We start from the raw sequence: 16883 nt of genomic DNA, 5'->3' as shown, positions 1-16883 counted from the left end.
GGGTAAGACGTGCACATTTAACTAGTACAGCATGTTTAATCAATGTCTACAATCACTCACCTGTTGTCGTGAGAGTTCTTGATGCCGACCAGTTTTGGCAGGCCATCAAAGAAGGTGATGTCTCTGGCAGCTAAAGTGCTGCTGGTCACCAAGTTATTGAGAACCCCACAGATGTTGACCACCACGTCGCTGGAGGGCTCCTTCTTGTGTCCATCGTCGGGCAGCTTGGTCACCAGGTTGTTCACCACCTTCGTGGCTGGATAAACCAATAAGAATGGTTCAGATTAATATGTTTAAAACCTACTTTTACAATCAGATCATTCCTGTAAGCTATGAGTGTAGGCATGAATACACACAATTCTGCCAAAGTTCAGTTTGTTTTTTCATTTTCAGAGTATTCACATGAAATAGAATAAATTAATATTAATGTTATAGAGATAAGATTTATTGAGTCCATTCAGGCTTTTTTGGATTATCTTGGATAAGCGACTTCCAGAAAAGCGCTTTATAAATAAAATGTATTATTATTAATAGTAGTAGTAGTAGTAATAGTACCGGTAGTAGTAGTAGTAGTGGTATCGTGGATGTTCACGTTTAAATTTCATCTTAAATTTTGGTGTCTGAATTTAACCAATTGAGCTTGAGCAACCTCATTTTTTTAATCTAAATTATTAAATCAGAATGTGATTAATTTGTCTGATCTGAATTTGTGAATCCTGTGAAACAAATACCCATAACCAAGAATTTTGAATTTACACTTGTCATAGAGGGGAATTTATACCACATACAGTAAATTCAGACACATTTTTTTCTTCAAAGTTAAGCATTTAAATGCTTTAAATTCAGTGGCATTTATGTTTCAACATTAAAACTGTGGTGCCACAATGAAGTGAATTACTAAAGTTTGTCTTTACTGAATAGGTTAACTTAATTAACAGGCTTCACATTAATTATACCTAACAAGGAAAAAAAAGAAAGACTGACCCATGTCATTCTTATCCCTGGCATGTCGGGACAGATTTCGGAGGAAGCCTGTGAGAGAACGCAGCTCCAGGTCATTGCTGGTACGCAGTTGGTCCAGCAGCACTGGCAGCATGCGCTCCTGCTCCAGAGCCACGCGGCTCATCACTGACGCCCACTGCAGAAAAAAGAGAGAGACAATTTAAATACGGGTTAATGTAACGTAGGATTGTTGCATTTGAATGCCTCTCACAGGAGAACTGATGAATATGCTGCTTACCCTCTTGTCTCCAGCTGTGATGTTCTGCAGCGCTCCAGCAGCTGCCTCGCGGGTGGTGGAGTTGATCTCACACTGATGCAGCACACGGTTGTACACCCCCACTATCTGTGGGTGCCACAGCCACTCCACGCCCTTTGGCACCCGAGCGACCTCGGTGAAAGTAGAGAGATCCTGGTTCTTGCTCTGCCGGGGGAATGAAGACACAAGAACACAGTGTTGGGACGGATCAATCAATTCATTCATTAATTAATACTGATGAGTAAATCTCACGTGTGCGTACATTTTTGGCTTTCCTGCTCTGAGGTGTAAAGCAACCAATGGCGTCGCCTTTTCCTGAGGCCTGATCTCTGGTTGGTCCTTCCAGGCGCCTCATAGCAGATGGAGGCATCTCATTGTAGAGCTGGTAGGAGAGGTTCCTCAAGACACACACTGCATTTTCCACACCCTAAGAATACACACACACACGCACAGACAAATAAATACACAGGCAGTTAAGCAGAAACAGCAGCTTGAATTCAGCTTCGTCTTAACTCGTCTCACCTTGTCTTCTGCCTTGTTTTCCTCAAGGGAGGCTGTGATGTAGCCCACCAAAGAGTCTACTAGTCCATGTGTCTCTCTCATCTGCTGACGGGTCTTCTCGTTCACAGAGCTCATATTCCTGAGCGCACACAAAGCAAGAGAATGGTAAGAGAGCTATTTCAGGCAAAAAAAATCAGTAAGAAATCATGCATGTGATTGCTTTAACCAGATGGTGCTAATAGAGATGGAAGTAGTTTGTCCTGGGAATTAATTTCCACTCCTGACACCGTGCTGCTTGATAAATATCATGCAGAGATCATTGCAAATATCCCCCCCAATGGCAATTATTCTGTGAGAAAAACCCTCCAGGGTGTGTATAAACAAAGCACAGCCAAAGCAACTGGAGGGTGGAGTGACGCAGGCTTCTGCAAACAACAGTAAAATAGTGATGGGTGTGGTAAAGCTCCTTTGCTGTGAGCTAATACGTGAGTTGGAGTGTCCTGCCAGAGCAGGTTGAGAGAATGCAAATGTGGTCATGGGAGAAAAAGCAGATGCAGGTAGAAATGCGTTGTAACAAAAGGAGTCTTCTGCAAACAACAGAGAGAAGACAGAGGGTGAAGTGATGAGCACCTGAGGCATCCTGTGGTGTTGTAGAAGATGTCTGTCTCAGAGGCCGACTGGTGGAAGATCTCAGAGTCTCCGCCACCGGACAGAGGGATGAGGATCTTGTCAGTCAGTTCAGGAAGTGTCTCTCGGGCCAGTTTCTCCTTGAGGTTGTCCTTGGATGAAAGGTTCCAGAGGATACCTGCACATATACACACACACGCCAGGGGACAGTCAGCAGCATATTGCATTTTACTGTAGCTTCTTTAATTTTTCATTTCTCGACCTTGATGTCAGGATTTTTAGGATGTTTAGGACATTTTAGCATCTTGGGGATTTTCATGTTCTAGCTTAAAGAAATGTTGGACATTTTGGGAAATCAGCTTAGTTGCTTTCTCGCCAAGAGTTAGTTGAGAAGATCGAGACCACTCACATGTGCAGTTGGTATGAAACCAGCAGCTTAGCATAAAAACTGGAAACAGGGGGACAGCTAATCTGGTTCTGTCCAAACAAAAACTGCCTACCAGCACCTCTGAAGCTCACTAACTGACACATTATATCTTTAGTTTCGTCTTTGTCTTTGTGCTAAGCTAGGCTAACTAGCTGCTGGCTATAGCTTTATATTTAGCATACAAACACAAGCGTATTATCAATCTTCTCTAAGTCTCAGCAAAATAGAAAATAACTGTATTCCCCAACTTGGACACATGAATTATTTTTAAAAACCTGCGACAGAAGCTCAAATTGAAGTGAAGATAAAATATTAATTGGCACATTTTCCACAAACTACCCAGAAAAAGTTGCACAAGTGGTCGCTGTTAAGTGACCCAATAGATACAAATCAAGGTGTAACGGCTCAAAGGAAAGAGTGACAAGGCCATCACTCATCATAAAAGGGAGCGGCCGATATACTGTAAGTCTACAAGCCCAGACAACTCCAACACACTCCTTTATCCCCCCTCTTCACATAACCTATAGAAAAGTCTGCAGCTCCACCTCCTACTCTTTGTGGACTCACTGCATGTCATGCAAATCTCTACGATATGAGGTCGGAGTTGCAACATCCATTTTCTCAGTTTCCAGTCCAGCGTTCTTTCTAGAGAAAGTTTGACTGCCAGTTCTGCTGACAACAGGTAATTTGTGAATGAATAATGATAGTGGAGGGACGTCTTAGTGCTGAAGGGTGAGGAGGCTGAGTCAACTGGAAACAAAACTTATTTAAACTTGGACTGCGAACGGCCAACAGACATTTAATGACACAACAATGCTGTGTTGTAAGAAAGAGGGCTGTTTCTTACATCTCAACCTATAATTTAGTTGCTCATAATCTGTGGATTCTTGTAAAAGTAACATGTTGCCACCGTCCTGCTATTTGTTTGGTGCACAATAATATCAATGTCAAAGGCTACTGTTGGCACAGAAAATTCCAAGGACACCACTGCCAAGATCGTGTTGCATCCAAATATTGAGGCTAACTAATTTATACTACAATCCCAATCAGCCAGTTGGAGATCAGCTCTGCTTGTTTTGTCATGTTTTTTTTTTAATGACTGTGATAGTGATTTTCCTACCAGTGATGTTTTTGCGGAGCTCGTCGTCAGGCTCCTTGAGTGCTTCGACCAGCTGTGGGATGCCACCCTCCTCGATCAGAGCCACCTTGTTGTCCATGTTCTCATAGATGAGGTTGCGTGTGGCACCGGTGGCGTAACGCTGCACTTCCTGATTCTCGCAGTTGAACAGCTTCACCAGCTCACCAATGCCCTTCAAGCGACGCACCTAGAGACAGGGTGGCAGGAAACAGGTTCTTGCTTAGGCCTTGTTTTTCCCAAATGATCAGGGGATTGAAGTTTTTCGTTAGCTCAGAAACTGTCTTCTCATGGAATAGTATAATAGGAATTATAGTATCTTTGAAATTATTCCAACTTTTTTTGTCGTAGGAGATGCCAATCTCCGACATAGGGGATTTAAAGGAATAGTGTATCATTTTGGGAAATATTTGCTTTCTTGCTGAGAGTTACTGTAGGTGAGAAGAGTTTCATTCTCATGTCTGTATGGTAAATATTAAATAAGGTGCTGAGAGATTTTTGTTTTGTGGACAGAGGAGAACACGTTAAGTTCCCAAAATGTCAAACTATTTTCCTTTTGATATACAATCATCTGGATAACTTTCCATTAAAGAAAAATCTCATGAAACACTGAGTCTAAACCAGCTCACAGGGGACTAAGTATCCTCAGAACTGAAGATAACAATCTAAAAGCACAGGGAAACAAGAACAATAGATGAATAGAGAGATGAACGAATAGATAAATGTGGAACAACAGGATGTTGTCACTAGAAATGGAGAAAGCCATCAATGGATGCTTGAAGATAAAAACAATTGTTATGAAGAAGAGCTTGCAGAGAGGAGAAAGACCCAGAGGTATTCTGACTGAAGTTTAATCAGTTTGAACTACCTCGTTTTTGGCGTCGCTGTCGTTGTAACACTCGTGTTGAATGTAGGCGGCACCCAGGACCTGCAGATCATGGTCGGGCTCTCTCAGGTTTTGCACTGCTGTGGGCATGTCCAAGGAGTTGATCCTAGCGAAGGAGCAAATGAACAAATTCACCCAAAGAATCTTAAACATTTATGACCCTGCTGTTATGTGTGGTATGGTAGAACAAAATATGTCTTTCGGATATCTGAATGAAAAGTAACAGTAATTATCCATCGATGATTGATTTTGTTGTCTGCAAAATTCGACTTGCTGATTTTGTTCCAAATCACACAGTGGTCTGTAAATCCGCTCGGCTAACCACACACTGTGGGATGTGTGAAATGCGAGGCCTGAAACTGAGCTACCACACCCAAAACCAGTCCTGCCACTATGGAGCCTCCTCCCAATCTACAGCTTTTGGGAAATACACTGTTCACATCACACACTCCCTCACTAAAACCTCCTGACACATCATACTGGTGTATCACATTCACTAGAATACATAGACATTCAGGAAACATATGCCAAACTGAGTCACCCTCACTGAACCCTTCATCTCCGTCATTTCGTATTACAACATAATTAAAGCAGAAGGCTAAGTAGGGACATTCTGCTCATTGTCATAAAAAGTCCATCTCTAAATACTCCCTAAACTGCTGACATAAAGCTCATAAAAGCCTTTAAAAATGCTCACAGCTACCAAGTGAAATCTTTAAAAAGCTCAATAATCTCTTAAAACAACTGTGCACTGTAGTTTTTAGCAAACATCACTCAAAGTGTAGTAAACAGACCATTTGTTGGGGTCTTTTTTTCAGCAGAGGATTAATACACATTTAGGGTTTTAGTTAGTATTTACAGCAGGACAGAGTATGTGAGATTGACTCAAGATAAACTCTAGTGTCCATGTTCGTCGTAACAAAGGGACCTGCCACAAAACTGAGGCTCAATGATGTGTTTCCAGTAGTTTTTTGGACAATAGAGGCTCTCTTTAGCTACTGTATATCTGGCTTTGTCTACACAAACAATACTTGTTAGTAGGATCAGTTCAGTCTTGGCTCTGGTCTTTTCTTAGGATTTGTTGACAATAGTAAGATTAGAGAATATCCACTCTAAATGACACACTGAAGATCAGTCAGTAACATCGTATGAGAACATACAAATGAAAGCATCATTGTGATTGTGAGTAGAAATAATGGGTGACTGTTGTGTGAGCTTCTCACGCGCTGAGGTTGCCCATGCTGGCTCCCATCTCCAACTGCCCACCGTAGATGTCCATGCCCCGGCCCACACTCTGCATGCTTTTCACTGACATGGCACGAGACATGCTGCGCATTAGGTTCCCCTGGGAACCAGAAGACACCCCGGGTGCAATGAACCCTCTGTCCACTCTGTCACCCCCTCCAACATAGGTCTGATGCCCAGACACGGAGCCCATGCTCATCCGGTTTCGGTTTGTAATCCTGCTGATGGTGCGGTGGGCTGGGCCCTTGAAGGAATGTTGCTGGATGATCTCTGCCTCGCCTCCTGTCATCCCTCCACCGCGGGTAAGTGTGCCACTAAGAGATCGACGCATGGGTGACGTATAGGTCATGGTGCCTCCTCCTTGCCTCATCTGGGTGGCGTAGCCGTTGACTGCGCTCTGAGCATACTGACGGCCATAGGTGGCGTCACGGTCGGATACCATGCTGCCAGCATCGCTGTCTGCCTGCATCCAGGGATTCACCTGTGCAGTGTGCTGCCGGACTGCGTGCATGGAGAGGATCTCTGGGTCTATTCGGCTCTGTTGTCTGGCGGTCCCTTGGTAGCCACCCATGCGCATGTCTTCTCGATAATATCCACCACCACCACCACTGACACCCATAACACCCGTTCCACCCCCAACACTGATTCTGTGCATCTGGGCCGGGTCTGGGCCAGATGACTGGGAGCTATAGCCCGACCTCTGGGCTACACGTGGACCCTGAAGAAGAGGAGAGGAGTAACTGTTACAGGGCTGGGCGATAAATCAATATAAACCAATATTATAATTCACTGTCTTTCAATGTAAGAGTATAGTAATGAACTCATATATCTAGATATCATGATACACAATTATTACGTCATTAACATTGATAATAACATGCACATACTAACATACAAATTTTGAGGGAAAATCATTTGAAGATTACAGTTTTGTTTTTAGACCTCTCAGTTCAGTACGATCAAATAACTGGACTCCAACTGGAAGCTCCTTCACCCGAGCAAACAATAGTGTATACAGCTCAGGAAAGCGTTCTCTCTGTATACAACAGAATAATAGTGCAGAATAATGTGTAAAGCTCCCTCTGGAACACAGGTTAAATTAAATTGTGAGTTTTTTGTTTTCCAGCAGCAGTGTGCCTGGGTGCATACACCCAAGAATTGTGCTTATGGCAATACCCCAATGATGTCAAATCAAACTGTCTTAATCAAATGAACTGTGTGCATGCACGATAACATTTAATTCAAACCAGAGTATACAAGAATAGGCTTTACCATGTGGTCGTTTGTTGACTATTTATTTATTTGAGTACAAGAAAACATGCTATATCGTGATATCATTATCGAGCTATGACATTACCTAAAGCAATAGAAGATTTTGGCCATAACGGCAATTCAATTTTAGTCATAGCATCAACAAAAATGTTTTCATAATCCGATCACAGAGATGAGACTACTGTATCTTTTGGGAAACAAAGGTCAGGCTCTAAGTATTTTGTTTTTGCGGTAGTGCTTTGCATTCCTCATCCAAAAATATATTAATTTAGGGGAGGAGAGCATAGTTATAAAATGAAGACACGATAAAAAGCATGAATTTCTCTAAAATGCAACTGCATGTTTCTCTTAAGCTCAGAGCTCAAACATCTGTGGCACAATGCCAGTGTCTTCCTACTGAATCATGAACATGGAGGAATCTAGAGGGTGGACTTGAAAACCCGGAGCTGATCTCTTCACAGCGTACTGTGAAATACCACACATGCTGTGTCCCGGGTGACCCGCCGTGGCACCAGCAGAAGGTCGCTGTTTAAACGACACATTACACGATCGACTGAATATTCCCTGTGATATGTGTGAGCACACGCTGAAACAGTGAGATACTGCTGAGCAGGTGGTACTCACCAATGTTCTGGAGCCTGAGTACATGTAGGAGGATTTAGAGCTGTAGCTTGGGTTATAGGTCTGATATTTCATTGTTGAAGATCCGCCGTAGTCTGGAAGGAAGCAGAGAGGCAGAATAACAGATGAACACATGAACAGTATTACACTGATATCAGTTATTATTACCCCAAAAATACAGCGAAGTGGAAATGTATTACCTTGTCCCAACAGTAACATGTCTGCTCTTAAAGATAGCTTCCTATTTTTACTACGTACTTTTACTTTTAATACTTTAGGTATTTTTCTCTGATCATACTTACATAAATTTTCAATGCAGGACTTTTACTTGTAATGTAGTAATTTTATGGTGTTGTTGTATTAATACTTTTACATAAGGATCTGAATACTTCCTCCACCACTGATCCTGTTGTGTCAACTGATAATACAGTACAGTAATAATAAAAATAATACAGCCTGATGTGGTGGTGTTACTGCACATAACGAAACAATCATGAAACAATAAAAACGGAATCCTTTTTACATTCACAAGCTCATGTTTCCTAATTAAAACATGCATTTTTTTAGCTAACTGTTACTCATACAAGTTCATTTGAATAGACTGGAAAAAGCAATGTTGACGTAACAAATAGGCGCAGTGGAGATAGATTTAATCACAGTATGATGGCCAAAGCGAGATGCAACGCCTCTTTAATTTACATCGGTTTGCATGAAAGACATACAGTTTGAATAGCAGGTGTCCTGTTGCACTGAAGTTAAAGTTCCTGTGACAGGAGGACCAGACCGTCTCCGGTTACCCTTCAGTCGGAGTGAACAGTTCACATCTGACACACAAAGACACTCTTGACTCTCAGGACAGTGTGTGTGAATGCTTCACTCTCAAACCAGAATACAGAGTAACCTGTCAGGTGAGTGGTGAATGTGACAGCAGGTGTGAACGTTAGAGGAGGTTTCAGCCACAGTCTATCAACTCAAGCCTCTGCAACTGAAAGCAGAATACGTCCTGCAAAGTGTCTATGAATATCATTCGTTTTGCAGTATTTGATGTAACAAAATAAAATGACCATTACAAAGTCAAGTCATTACAAATCAACCTAAGTCAGGGAGACATAAATGTTGACAAAACTACAACTTTACGGTGCACTAAATTAAAATGTCCGTTTTATAATAGGATTCATCCTCTGGAGACCAAGAACATCTGGATCAAAGTGGTGGAACGACTGACATTCGTAGAGACCCACGTAACATCAGTCAGTGTTTGTAAATCTGTAACGTGTTCTGACACGAGGCTCATGCCGGTAATCAGGCGTCACTGATCGTGATTCAAAACTAAATAAGTATGTTTTACATTTCCCATGTGAGCAGAGGGGAGGAGTGTACCGCCACACACACACACACACACACACACACACACACACACACACACACACACACACACACACACACACACACACACACACACACACACACACACACACACACACACACACACACACACACACACACACACACACACACACACACACACACACACACACACACACACACACACACACACACACACACACACACACACACACACACACACACACACACACACACCAAACCAGTTGGTATAGAGGAGAAGCCTGAGGAGAATGACATATCCTTTGGCCCAACCTTCACCAACGCCCAACACACCTTTGCACCAAACACACCCTGAAAACTGCACTTTTTGAAATTCCTCTGTTGATCTTTAAAACAATTCACTATTGTCATAACCAGAACTTAAACACACACTTTTATCTGATCTCACTTTCTGCTGAGACTTGTCCACCTGTGAACACCAGTCAGACAGTCCGCACATGCACAGTTGTGGCAGCATTCAAACACAGAAGAGGAGGCGGCGCTCCCTGCAGAATCCTCTGGGTGTTTTTTTCCCTCATGTGTGAACGCTCGTGCATTCGTTATGAGCTCCTCTAAAGCCACAAACCACTGAAATGGCAGCAGTCCCTGTTGTGTTGTCAGGAATTCTTCTGTCCCTCTTGTTCAGGTTTTTTAAAAAGAAAATGAATATGACGTGGCAACATTTCATGACTGTATGTTTTCCTCAGGGGCAAAGGACAGGCAGAGATAACTGTAAAACACACACAATCAGCCTGGTTTTCATTCAGTGTGGCCACCATGTTGCGTTTTTACAAATATAATGGGGGTGAAAACAGACAGCGACCTGTTTAGCAGACGTGTATGTCATTCTGCATTCCTGCCATTAAATATTTGACACAAACTATTTTCTCTCGAGGCGGATGAAGTTTGGCGCCGAGGGGACTTGCTCAAACTAGAAAAGCGAGAACAAAGATTCTTCTTCACAACCCCAGAATTTAAAAAGGTCACCTAAGCAAGAAGCTGACATTGAGCTGCCACCTGGAGTTCAGGAGAACACAATGAATTATGGGATGTGAGGGAATGTCTTCATGCATCAAGCAGGTGTGCAAGTTTAGGTCACCAGATTTCTATCTATGTTACGTACAGGGCCAATTCAGCTCCGTAACCGGATCAAGTCATCAAATGTGTCGTAACAATCACGTAAACTAATTCACAGCTCTGCTGGAAGCCTTTAATTTCCCCTCTGGTGGGGAACCTCACTGTCTGCTTACAGAACAGCCCCACCTTCACCCACTTAGTCTCTGTGCCAAGACGACCCAGACAGACACCGTTTGACAAAACTACGTCTTCAGACAGCTGGTTCTCACGACGCCGTCATCTCTCAGGTATCTCTATCTTCTTCAACCCTCACCTCTTTACGCTGAGTAAGACCTGAAACCCAATCCCACAGAGGGAGGCTTTCACCTTGGTTCGCTATCAGGGAAGTTCATGAAAGCAGCGCTTGTTTGAGCTTGTTACACATTAACCCTTCTCCCATATGCAGGCACAGGACACTGAGGATTCAGCTTCAGGTTCAACTGCTACAAACCTGCAGAGATGCTGAATGGACAAATTCCCTGAGGAGAAACAACTCCACAGGAATGCAGCAGTGACAAACAATACACACACACACACACACACCAGGCGTATTAATGCATGCACATATTGAAAGTACAAGCTATTCTACTGATGTGAGTCACTTTGGGGGGAATTATGAAATTTATTCCAGTAAAAGAAATAAAAGAGAAAGTAACTTGTACTAACTCATAGAGATCAAACGATTCATGGATTAATGTGTCTTATTGTTCACTCTTGATTGGATTCATTTTGTAAGCAAAAGTTCACCGGATCAAGTTTCTTAAATATTAATATTTTCTGTTGTTTCTTTGTCTTCCGGGATAGTAAGCTGAGTATCTTTGGGTTTTAAACTGACAAAACAAGACATTCAAAGGCGCCACAGTGAACTCCTGATTGGCTGATTTATAAATGAATAAAGGAAATATTCAGTAGATTCATCGAAAATTAAAAGATTTGTGGATTATGTGTCCACAGTCTATTAATATGCTGGTGTGGTGTGATTCAAAGACAGACAGGGAAGGAGGGGTTTTACATTTTGAAAATATAAACAGGAACGTAATGTATTGTTGTGCAATATTGACCAACTTGAACCCAAAACAAAGACCAAATGAATTATTACAGTCATTTGGAGTTGGGCCAAAGGATACGAGCTGGATCAGACAATTAGCTTCAATTCCCCGACTGTACTTCAGATATGAAGTCATATTAGCACATCGACTCAGCACCACTGTACCTGTATCTGAGTGGGTCATTCTGCGCTCTTCACAAGGAAACACTGTCATAAAGCAGAACATAAAGCCGGGAAGTTGCTTATGAAAGTGAGTACAGAGACTTTTGTTCATGTTTACCTGACATGGCGTAGTGTGAGGCTGATCCATTCTGACGCGGAAGTGTGGACTTCTCCGCCAGCCTCATCTGGACCTGCTGCTGGACGCGCCGCGCTCTGGCCATCTCGTCCGACATGGTGCCGCCGTTCCCGAGGTGGACCTCAGACGGAAGTCCATAGGTGGTGACCGAGGTGTTGGGCTGTATAGCGGACATAAACACGCTCTCTGAGGCCACGGCACTCATGGTTGACAAATTAAAGAAAGCGAGACGCGAAAGTAGGGCGTCTGGACAGAAACTGTGGTGTGCTGGCAGGTTGTTTGCGCAGCTCGAAAGTGTGTGGAAAGGGCGCACGGAGCGGCGCACACCAGCAGGAGGAGGAGGAGGAGCACCACCAGTGAGCACACACCTCCACCACCTGACCCACAGGTGCTCAACCTTCTTTTGTTTCTTCCCTGAGGTTTCATCGCAGTTAACATATCTCCCTCAGGTCTGTTTTTAAAGTCGTGTCATTAGTTCCTGCAGCTCTCATTTGCACGTAGTAAATATTCATAATGATTCTTTTCAGCCCTGAATCTCACTCAAAGCGTGTAATGGTGAATCTTAGTCCATTAAATGTGTGTCGCATTGGTTTCTAATGTAAAAAACACTGAATATGAGTGACAGGACTGAGGTTTTAGCATAGAATCAGTCCTAATAGCATGACAACACTTACCAAAACTAATTAAAACATCTTAAATGAAAAAATAAATAAACATAACTTAATTTAAGTAACAGGAGTGAACAGTTGATATTGACCCTCAGTCATATTAAGCCTTCAAAATATAGAAAATAGAGAAAACAGAGTGAGAGAACAAAGTTTTGGTCTTGATGTGACTTGTCCCAGAGTTTTAAAGAGGTAAATATGTCAACAGGACTGAGGGCAAACCTGGGGCCATCACTAAGATGTGTATTTTAATTAACATGTGAATTTTGGATGAAAAGAATACATTTTATGGAAATATAGTCACACAGTAAAACAGTGATCATTATATTTCATGGTGAAGTGAAGTATTAGAGGTTGGGGACGGGCTAAAATCCTATTTTTTCAGTGTTCTAGGTTTCATTATGGTTTTACATAATGCATCTTTAAACTGCATTCAGTACATCGTGCAGGGCACTTTGCTTTATAATACAATGTATTATACAGATAGTTTTCATGTATTTGTCTGCATGTAATGTCCTGGGGACAGAAATGGCCCCGGTTCAGGGAAGTGACTCACAGGTGAGCTGCTCTCTGTGTTAGATAAGAATTAGTAGATCACCTGTTGTATAATCTAGTTAAGTATTTATGATTACATCTAAAAAAAATTATGAGGTTTTATTTCATTGGAGTGAAGACCTAGAGTGACATTATTCTAAATATAAAACTATAATCTCACCTTTACCAGACAACATGAGCTTGAATGTAACAGCCGTTAAACTTTAATTTAACATTTAGTATCCTACATATTTCTATTTAAAGTTACATTTCTTTAATGTGAGTAAAATGTATTACAATTATGTATTATAACATTAAAATGAAATGAAAATAAAGATCCATCTTGAATCAGAGAAACAGGAAGTGACAGTGCGTGAACCAGGTCAAACAACTGTCAGTGATTCAGCGTCTCACAGCTCCGTGACGGTGGAGTCACAGTCACATTCACAGAGTCACAGGGCGAATTCATTCACACAAATGTGTCACATCCAGCGTTATAACACTGTTGCTTTCAGTGGTGCAATGTAACCAAGTACATTTACCCAAGCACAAATATATTATTGGGGTACTTTACTTCAGTATTTCCATTTGATGCTACTTTATAGAATAGAATAGAATGACTTTAATGATCCCAGACTGGGAAATTATTAGCCTATTTCTACATTTCAGAAGCCGATTCATACTTTTTACTCCACATCATTAGTTACTGTTCAGATTCAGATTATAAATACAAAATATAAATATAATAAATTATGATGAATAATGATAGATTTAGCTATCTCAGCAGTGTGAAATATCTGTAAGGGCTCCACCTTTAACCAGCTGCAACATTACTAATTATAATCCAGTGATATACAGTTATATGCTTTATTCTGATTGCATACTTTAGGTACTTAAGTATATTTTTAGGCTGGTACTTTTAAGGAGGACTTTGAATGCGGGACTTTTACTTGTAACAGTATTTTTACACCGAGTATTGCTACTTTTACTTATGGCAATTCTTACCTTTCTGGAAATTTTACACTTTTCTTTTGTAATCCTTAAATGCTCCTAATAAGCGTACGGATCACTAAAATGTAAAAGAAATCCACCAGGTTTTGAAACTAAAAAATTGTCAATTCTCATATATTTCTGATAAAAGTCTGACCAATCTGAATGATGACAGGCAGGACGCTCGGAAAATCTTTAATTCGGACCGAATAAAATGATTTGCTGAGCTTCCTGCCTGTCATCAGTCGCTCCGTTTCACCTGCACCGCTCATGCTGCATTCCAGTGGATGTCCGAAACCTCGGACTTCCCATGGCACTGGAGCACTGCAGCATTTCTCCCTCATCGCACATGTCGGGGGAGGAGGGAGCGTCAGAGGTCAGGCAGGGGGAAGAGGGTGGGACTTTGGAGGGAAATGCTGTAATGCAAGAAAGGTACGAAATACTTTAAAGGGTTGTTTCAGATTTTTAGTGGTGTGGTATAAGGTAGTCATCCATAGTACATGTGCGTTATGGTGTTACTGTTTTAAAGGGTTAGGAACTTACAAAACTCACAGACAAACTAGCCGCTCAGTAGACCCGCAACTCCCGTGTTCTGTGAGGTAAAACTACTGTTTATGTCAATGGAGTCTGGCGGCTTTGAAGAGAGCACAGATAACCGATTCAGTTCCCCCCCGGGAAAACTCAAACAGCGCTGGGAAAATATTCCAAATATATATATATATATTCTTTTAAACTGATATTTGTTTATTTTGGGAGCTTTCATAGGTGGCTAAAATACGTTTTACTGTGGCTGCCTCCTTTCCTCCTAACTAATGGTGTGCCAGTCGCCATCTACCATAGGTAATACTCTGACTATGGATGAGTGCCTCATAGAAGCCCACTTCAAAAAATCCGAACTATCCCTTTAATGTAAAAGTACTTTAGTACTTTATTTAGTGGTTTAGGTTTATTTAAGAATGATCCTGCTGTTCTTTTTTAATCTGTTATCATGTGGTTAATACATGCATATCCCATAAACGTAAAGGCCTTTGAGCTCTAAGTTTGAGAGCTTTGTCTGAGATGTTGTCACAAATTGGCCAAAAGACGCTGAGTATGAATGGAGAACTGGGTGTGGCACAGTCTCACTCTGTTATTAAGGTGGAGCCACACCTCAGTTTTATCAGTTGTTTTTTTTCTTTTTTTGAGCTTAGCAACTGTGAGTCACTGAAGCAGCCGATATGAAGTTGCTGTGAGGTGGTTGAGCGGTGCCTGATACACGCGTCCACACAGTCTGTGGTGTCTCACCTGTCTGGATTCAGGCTGTGAGGTCAGAAAAGTCATGCACTGTTGGAGCAGGACAAACATCAAGCAGATTTGGGTTTCTTAAAAAGCACTATACAAAAATAATGTGTTATTAATATTTATCTCTAATTGGATTTAAAAAAAATTCAGCTCTAATGCTTTTTTCCCTGGATGCATCCTTTGTTTAGGTGCATCTGTGCAGATGGACCAAAGTCTTTTTCTAAAGGTTAATCAATCAGTCACTCAATTCCCTGGTAGAGGATATCATTTCCTCATATCAGATCAAAGCCAGTACGTGCATCCTTCTTCTGCTCCTTATTTACCTGAAAAATCACCTTTTCACTTTTGCACGCATTCCTTCTCACTCCAAATCCAGATGTGTTTCCGCTGACTTCGCGTCTTTGTCAGGGCAAGTTTGAAACTAAACACTCAAAGTCACAGCTTCACATTGACGCTTAATGTCGCAGTGAGTCTGACATGGTGACAATATGTCCCCAGTGAACTCTTCATAACTCAAACGGAAATAAAAAAGATGACTCTGGGATGCCTAAAGATAAAATAACATATTTGGACTTACCATTACCATTGATGATGTGGTGATTGTAGATGGTCTCCTCTCTAATGAAGTTTACCTGCTCGTCTAACAGGGTGATCTGAGCTGCTGAGATATTAGAAAGTATTAAACCTTTTAGTCACAGTCACCGCCCTGAAAATTACAATAACTCTTTCCATGGCAGGTAAATGCAGATAAACAAAACACAGAGATGAGTCAACCACAGGGTGTGTACAGAAGAGGGGGGCCGGCAGTCTGACTGTAACAGCCAGGACGATTGAGAAAAGAGAAAGTTTAGTTCAGCTGTTTGAGTATGTTTTTACTTTGTTACTCCAAACTGTTCCAGGGAAGGGAGGAGAAGTTCATAGTTTACAATACATTTGCACAATGCGTTTTATTTATGGGATTTGTGTGTGATTCAAAACCCTTTTCTTTAAAGACATTTCATTGATGACTCACTCCCCCAGTCAGTCAGAGCAGCTGGATTACTCAATTCCCAGCCCAGTTCCCAGGTACTGAGAGAGTTACAGAAATCAGACGAAAGGTTGATCAGTGTGTGTGTGTGTGTGTGTGTGTGTGTGTGTGTGTGTGTGTGCGTGCGTCAGTCAAAGAAAGTGATTGCATCAGTGAGCAAGAGTGACATCCTTTGTTCTGCGTCAGGAGCCAGATGTCCGACTGTCAGTCTGTGGTAATCCCTGAAACTGCACTACATGACATGTGCACACCCAAAGGTTACAAAAACATACAAATAAAATACTCTAAAGCTAAAATGATCATTACCCAGTACACACAGAAATAGACGCCTATGGAGGAGGAGGTAGCAGCAGATATGGACGAGTATGAGACAACGGGCCCCTGGACACATGTAAAAGGCCCTCAGAGTGAAATAAGACTAATAAGGAAATATTCTAGTTTTATATGTTATATGGGCTGTACATAAACAAGTATTTATTCCTTTTGTTTGCCAAAAAGTAAATTCACAGACCAATAAATGCACAGTGAGTTCCTTATGTTTGGAGTCAGTTATATCCTTGTTATTT

The 16883-nt window shown here is 41.7% G+C and overlaps 1 protein-coding gene across 3 annotated transcripts in view; it reads right to left on the bottom strand.

The window, feature by feature from the left end:
* Positions 1 to 16007, bottom strand: part of pkp3a (plakophilin 3a) — a 19243-nt gene extending 3236 nt beyond the window's left edge. The window contains exons 1-12 of one of the 3 annotated variants that reach the window (XM_083916579.1): positions 15868 to 16007; positions 11803 to 11980; positions 7976 to 8067; positions 6058 to 6797; positions 4817 to 4940; positions 3934 to 4138; positions 2390 to 2564; positions 1781 to 1898; positions 1521 to 1685; positions 1241 to 1423; positions 985 to 1138; positions 61 to 256 (exon numbers count right to left, since the gene is read on the bottom strand). In XM_083916579.1, the coding sequence (XP_083772705.1) occupies positions 61 to 256; positions 985 to 1138; positions 1241 to 1423; positions 1521 to 1685; positions 1781 to 1898; positions 2390 to 2564; positions 3934 to 4138; positions 4817 to 4940; positions 6058 to 6797; positions 7976 to 8067; positions 11803 to 11980; positions 15868 to 15876 (2339 nt within the window). In that variant the 5' untranslated portion in view covers positions 15877 to 16007. Of the gene's footprint in view, positions 1 to 60; positions 257 to 984; positions 1139 to 1240; positions 1424 to 1520; positions 1686 to 1780; positions 1899 to 2389; positions 2565 to 3933; positions 4139 to 4816; positions 4941 to 6057; positions 6798 to 7975; positions 8068 to 11802; positions 12322 to 15867 lie in introns of those variants that run through there. The other 2 variants (XM_083916580.1, XM_083916578.1) reach the window with 2 other exon arrangements.
* Between the last annotated feature and the right edge of the window lie 876 nt (positions 16008 to 16883).

This window comes from Echiichthys vipera (assembly GCF_963691815.1).
Source record: "Echiichthys vipera genome assembly, chromosome: 7".
NCBI lineage: Eukaryota > Metazoa > Chordata > Actinopteri > Perciformes > Trachinidae > Echiichthys > Echiichthys vipera.
Note: the sequence above shows the minus strand (reverse complement) of the source record. Positions and strands in the feature narration are given on the sequence as shown.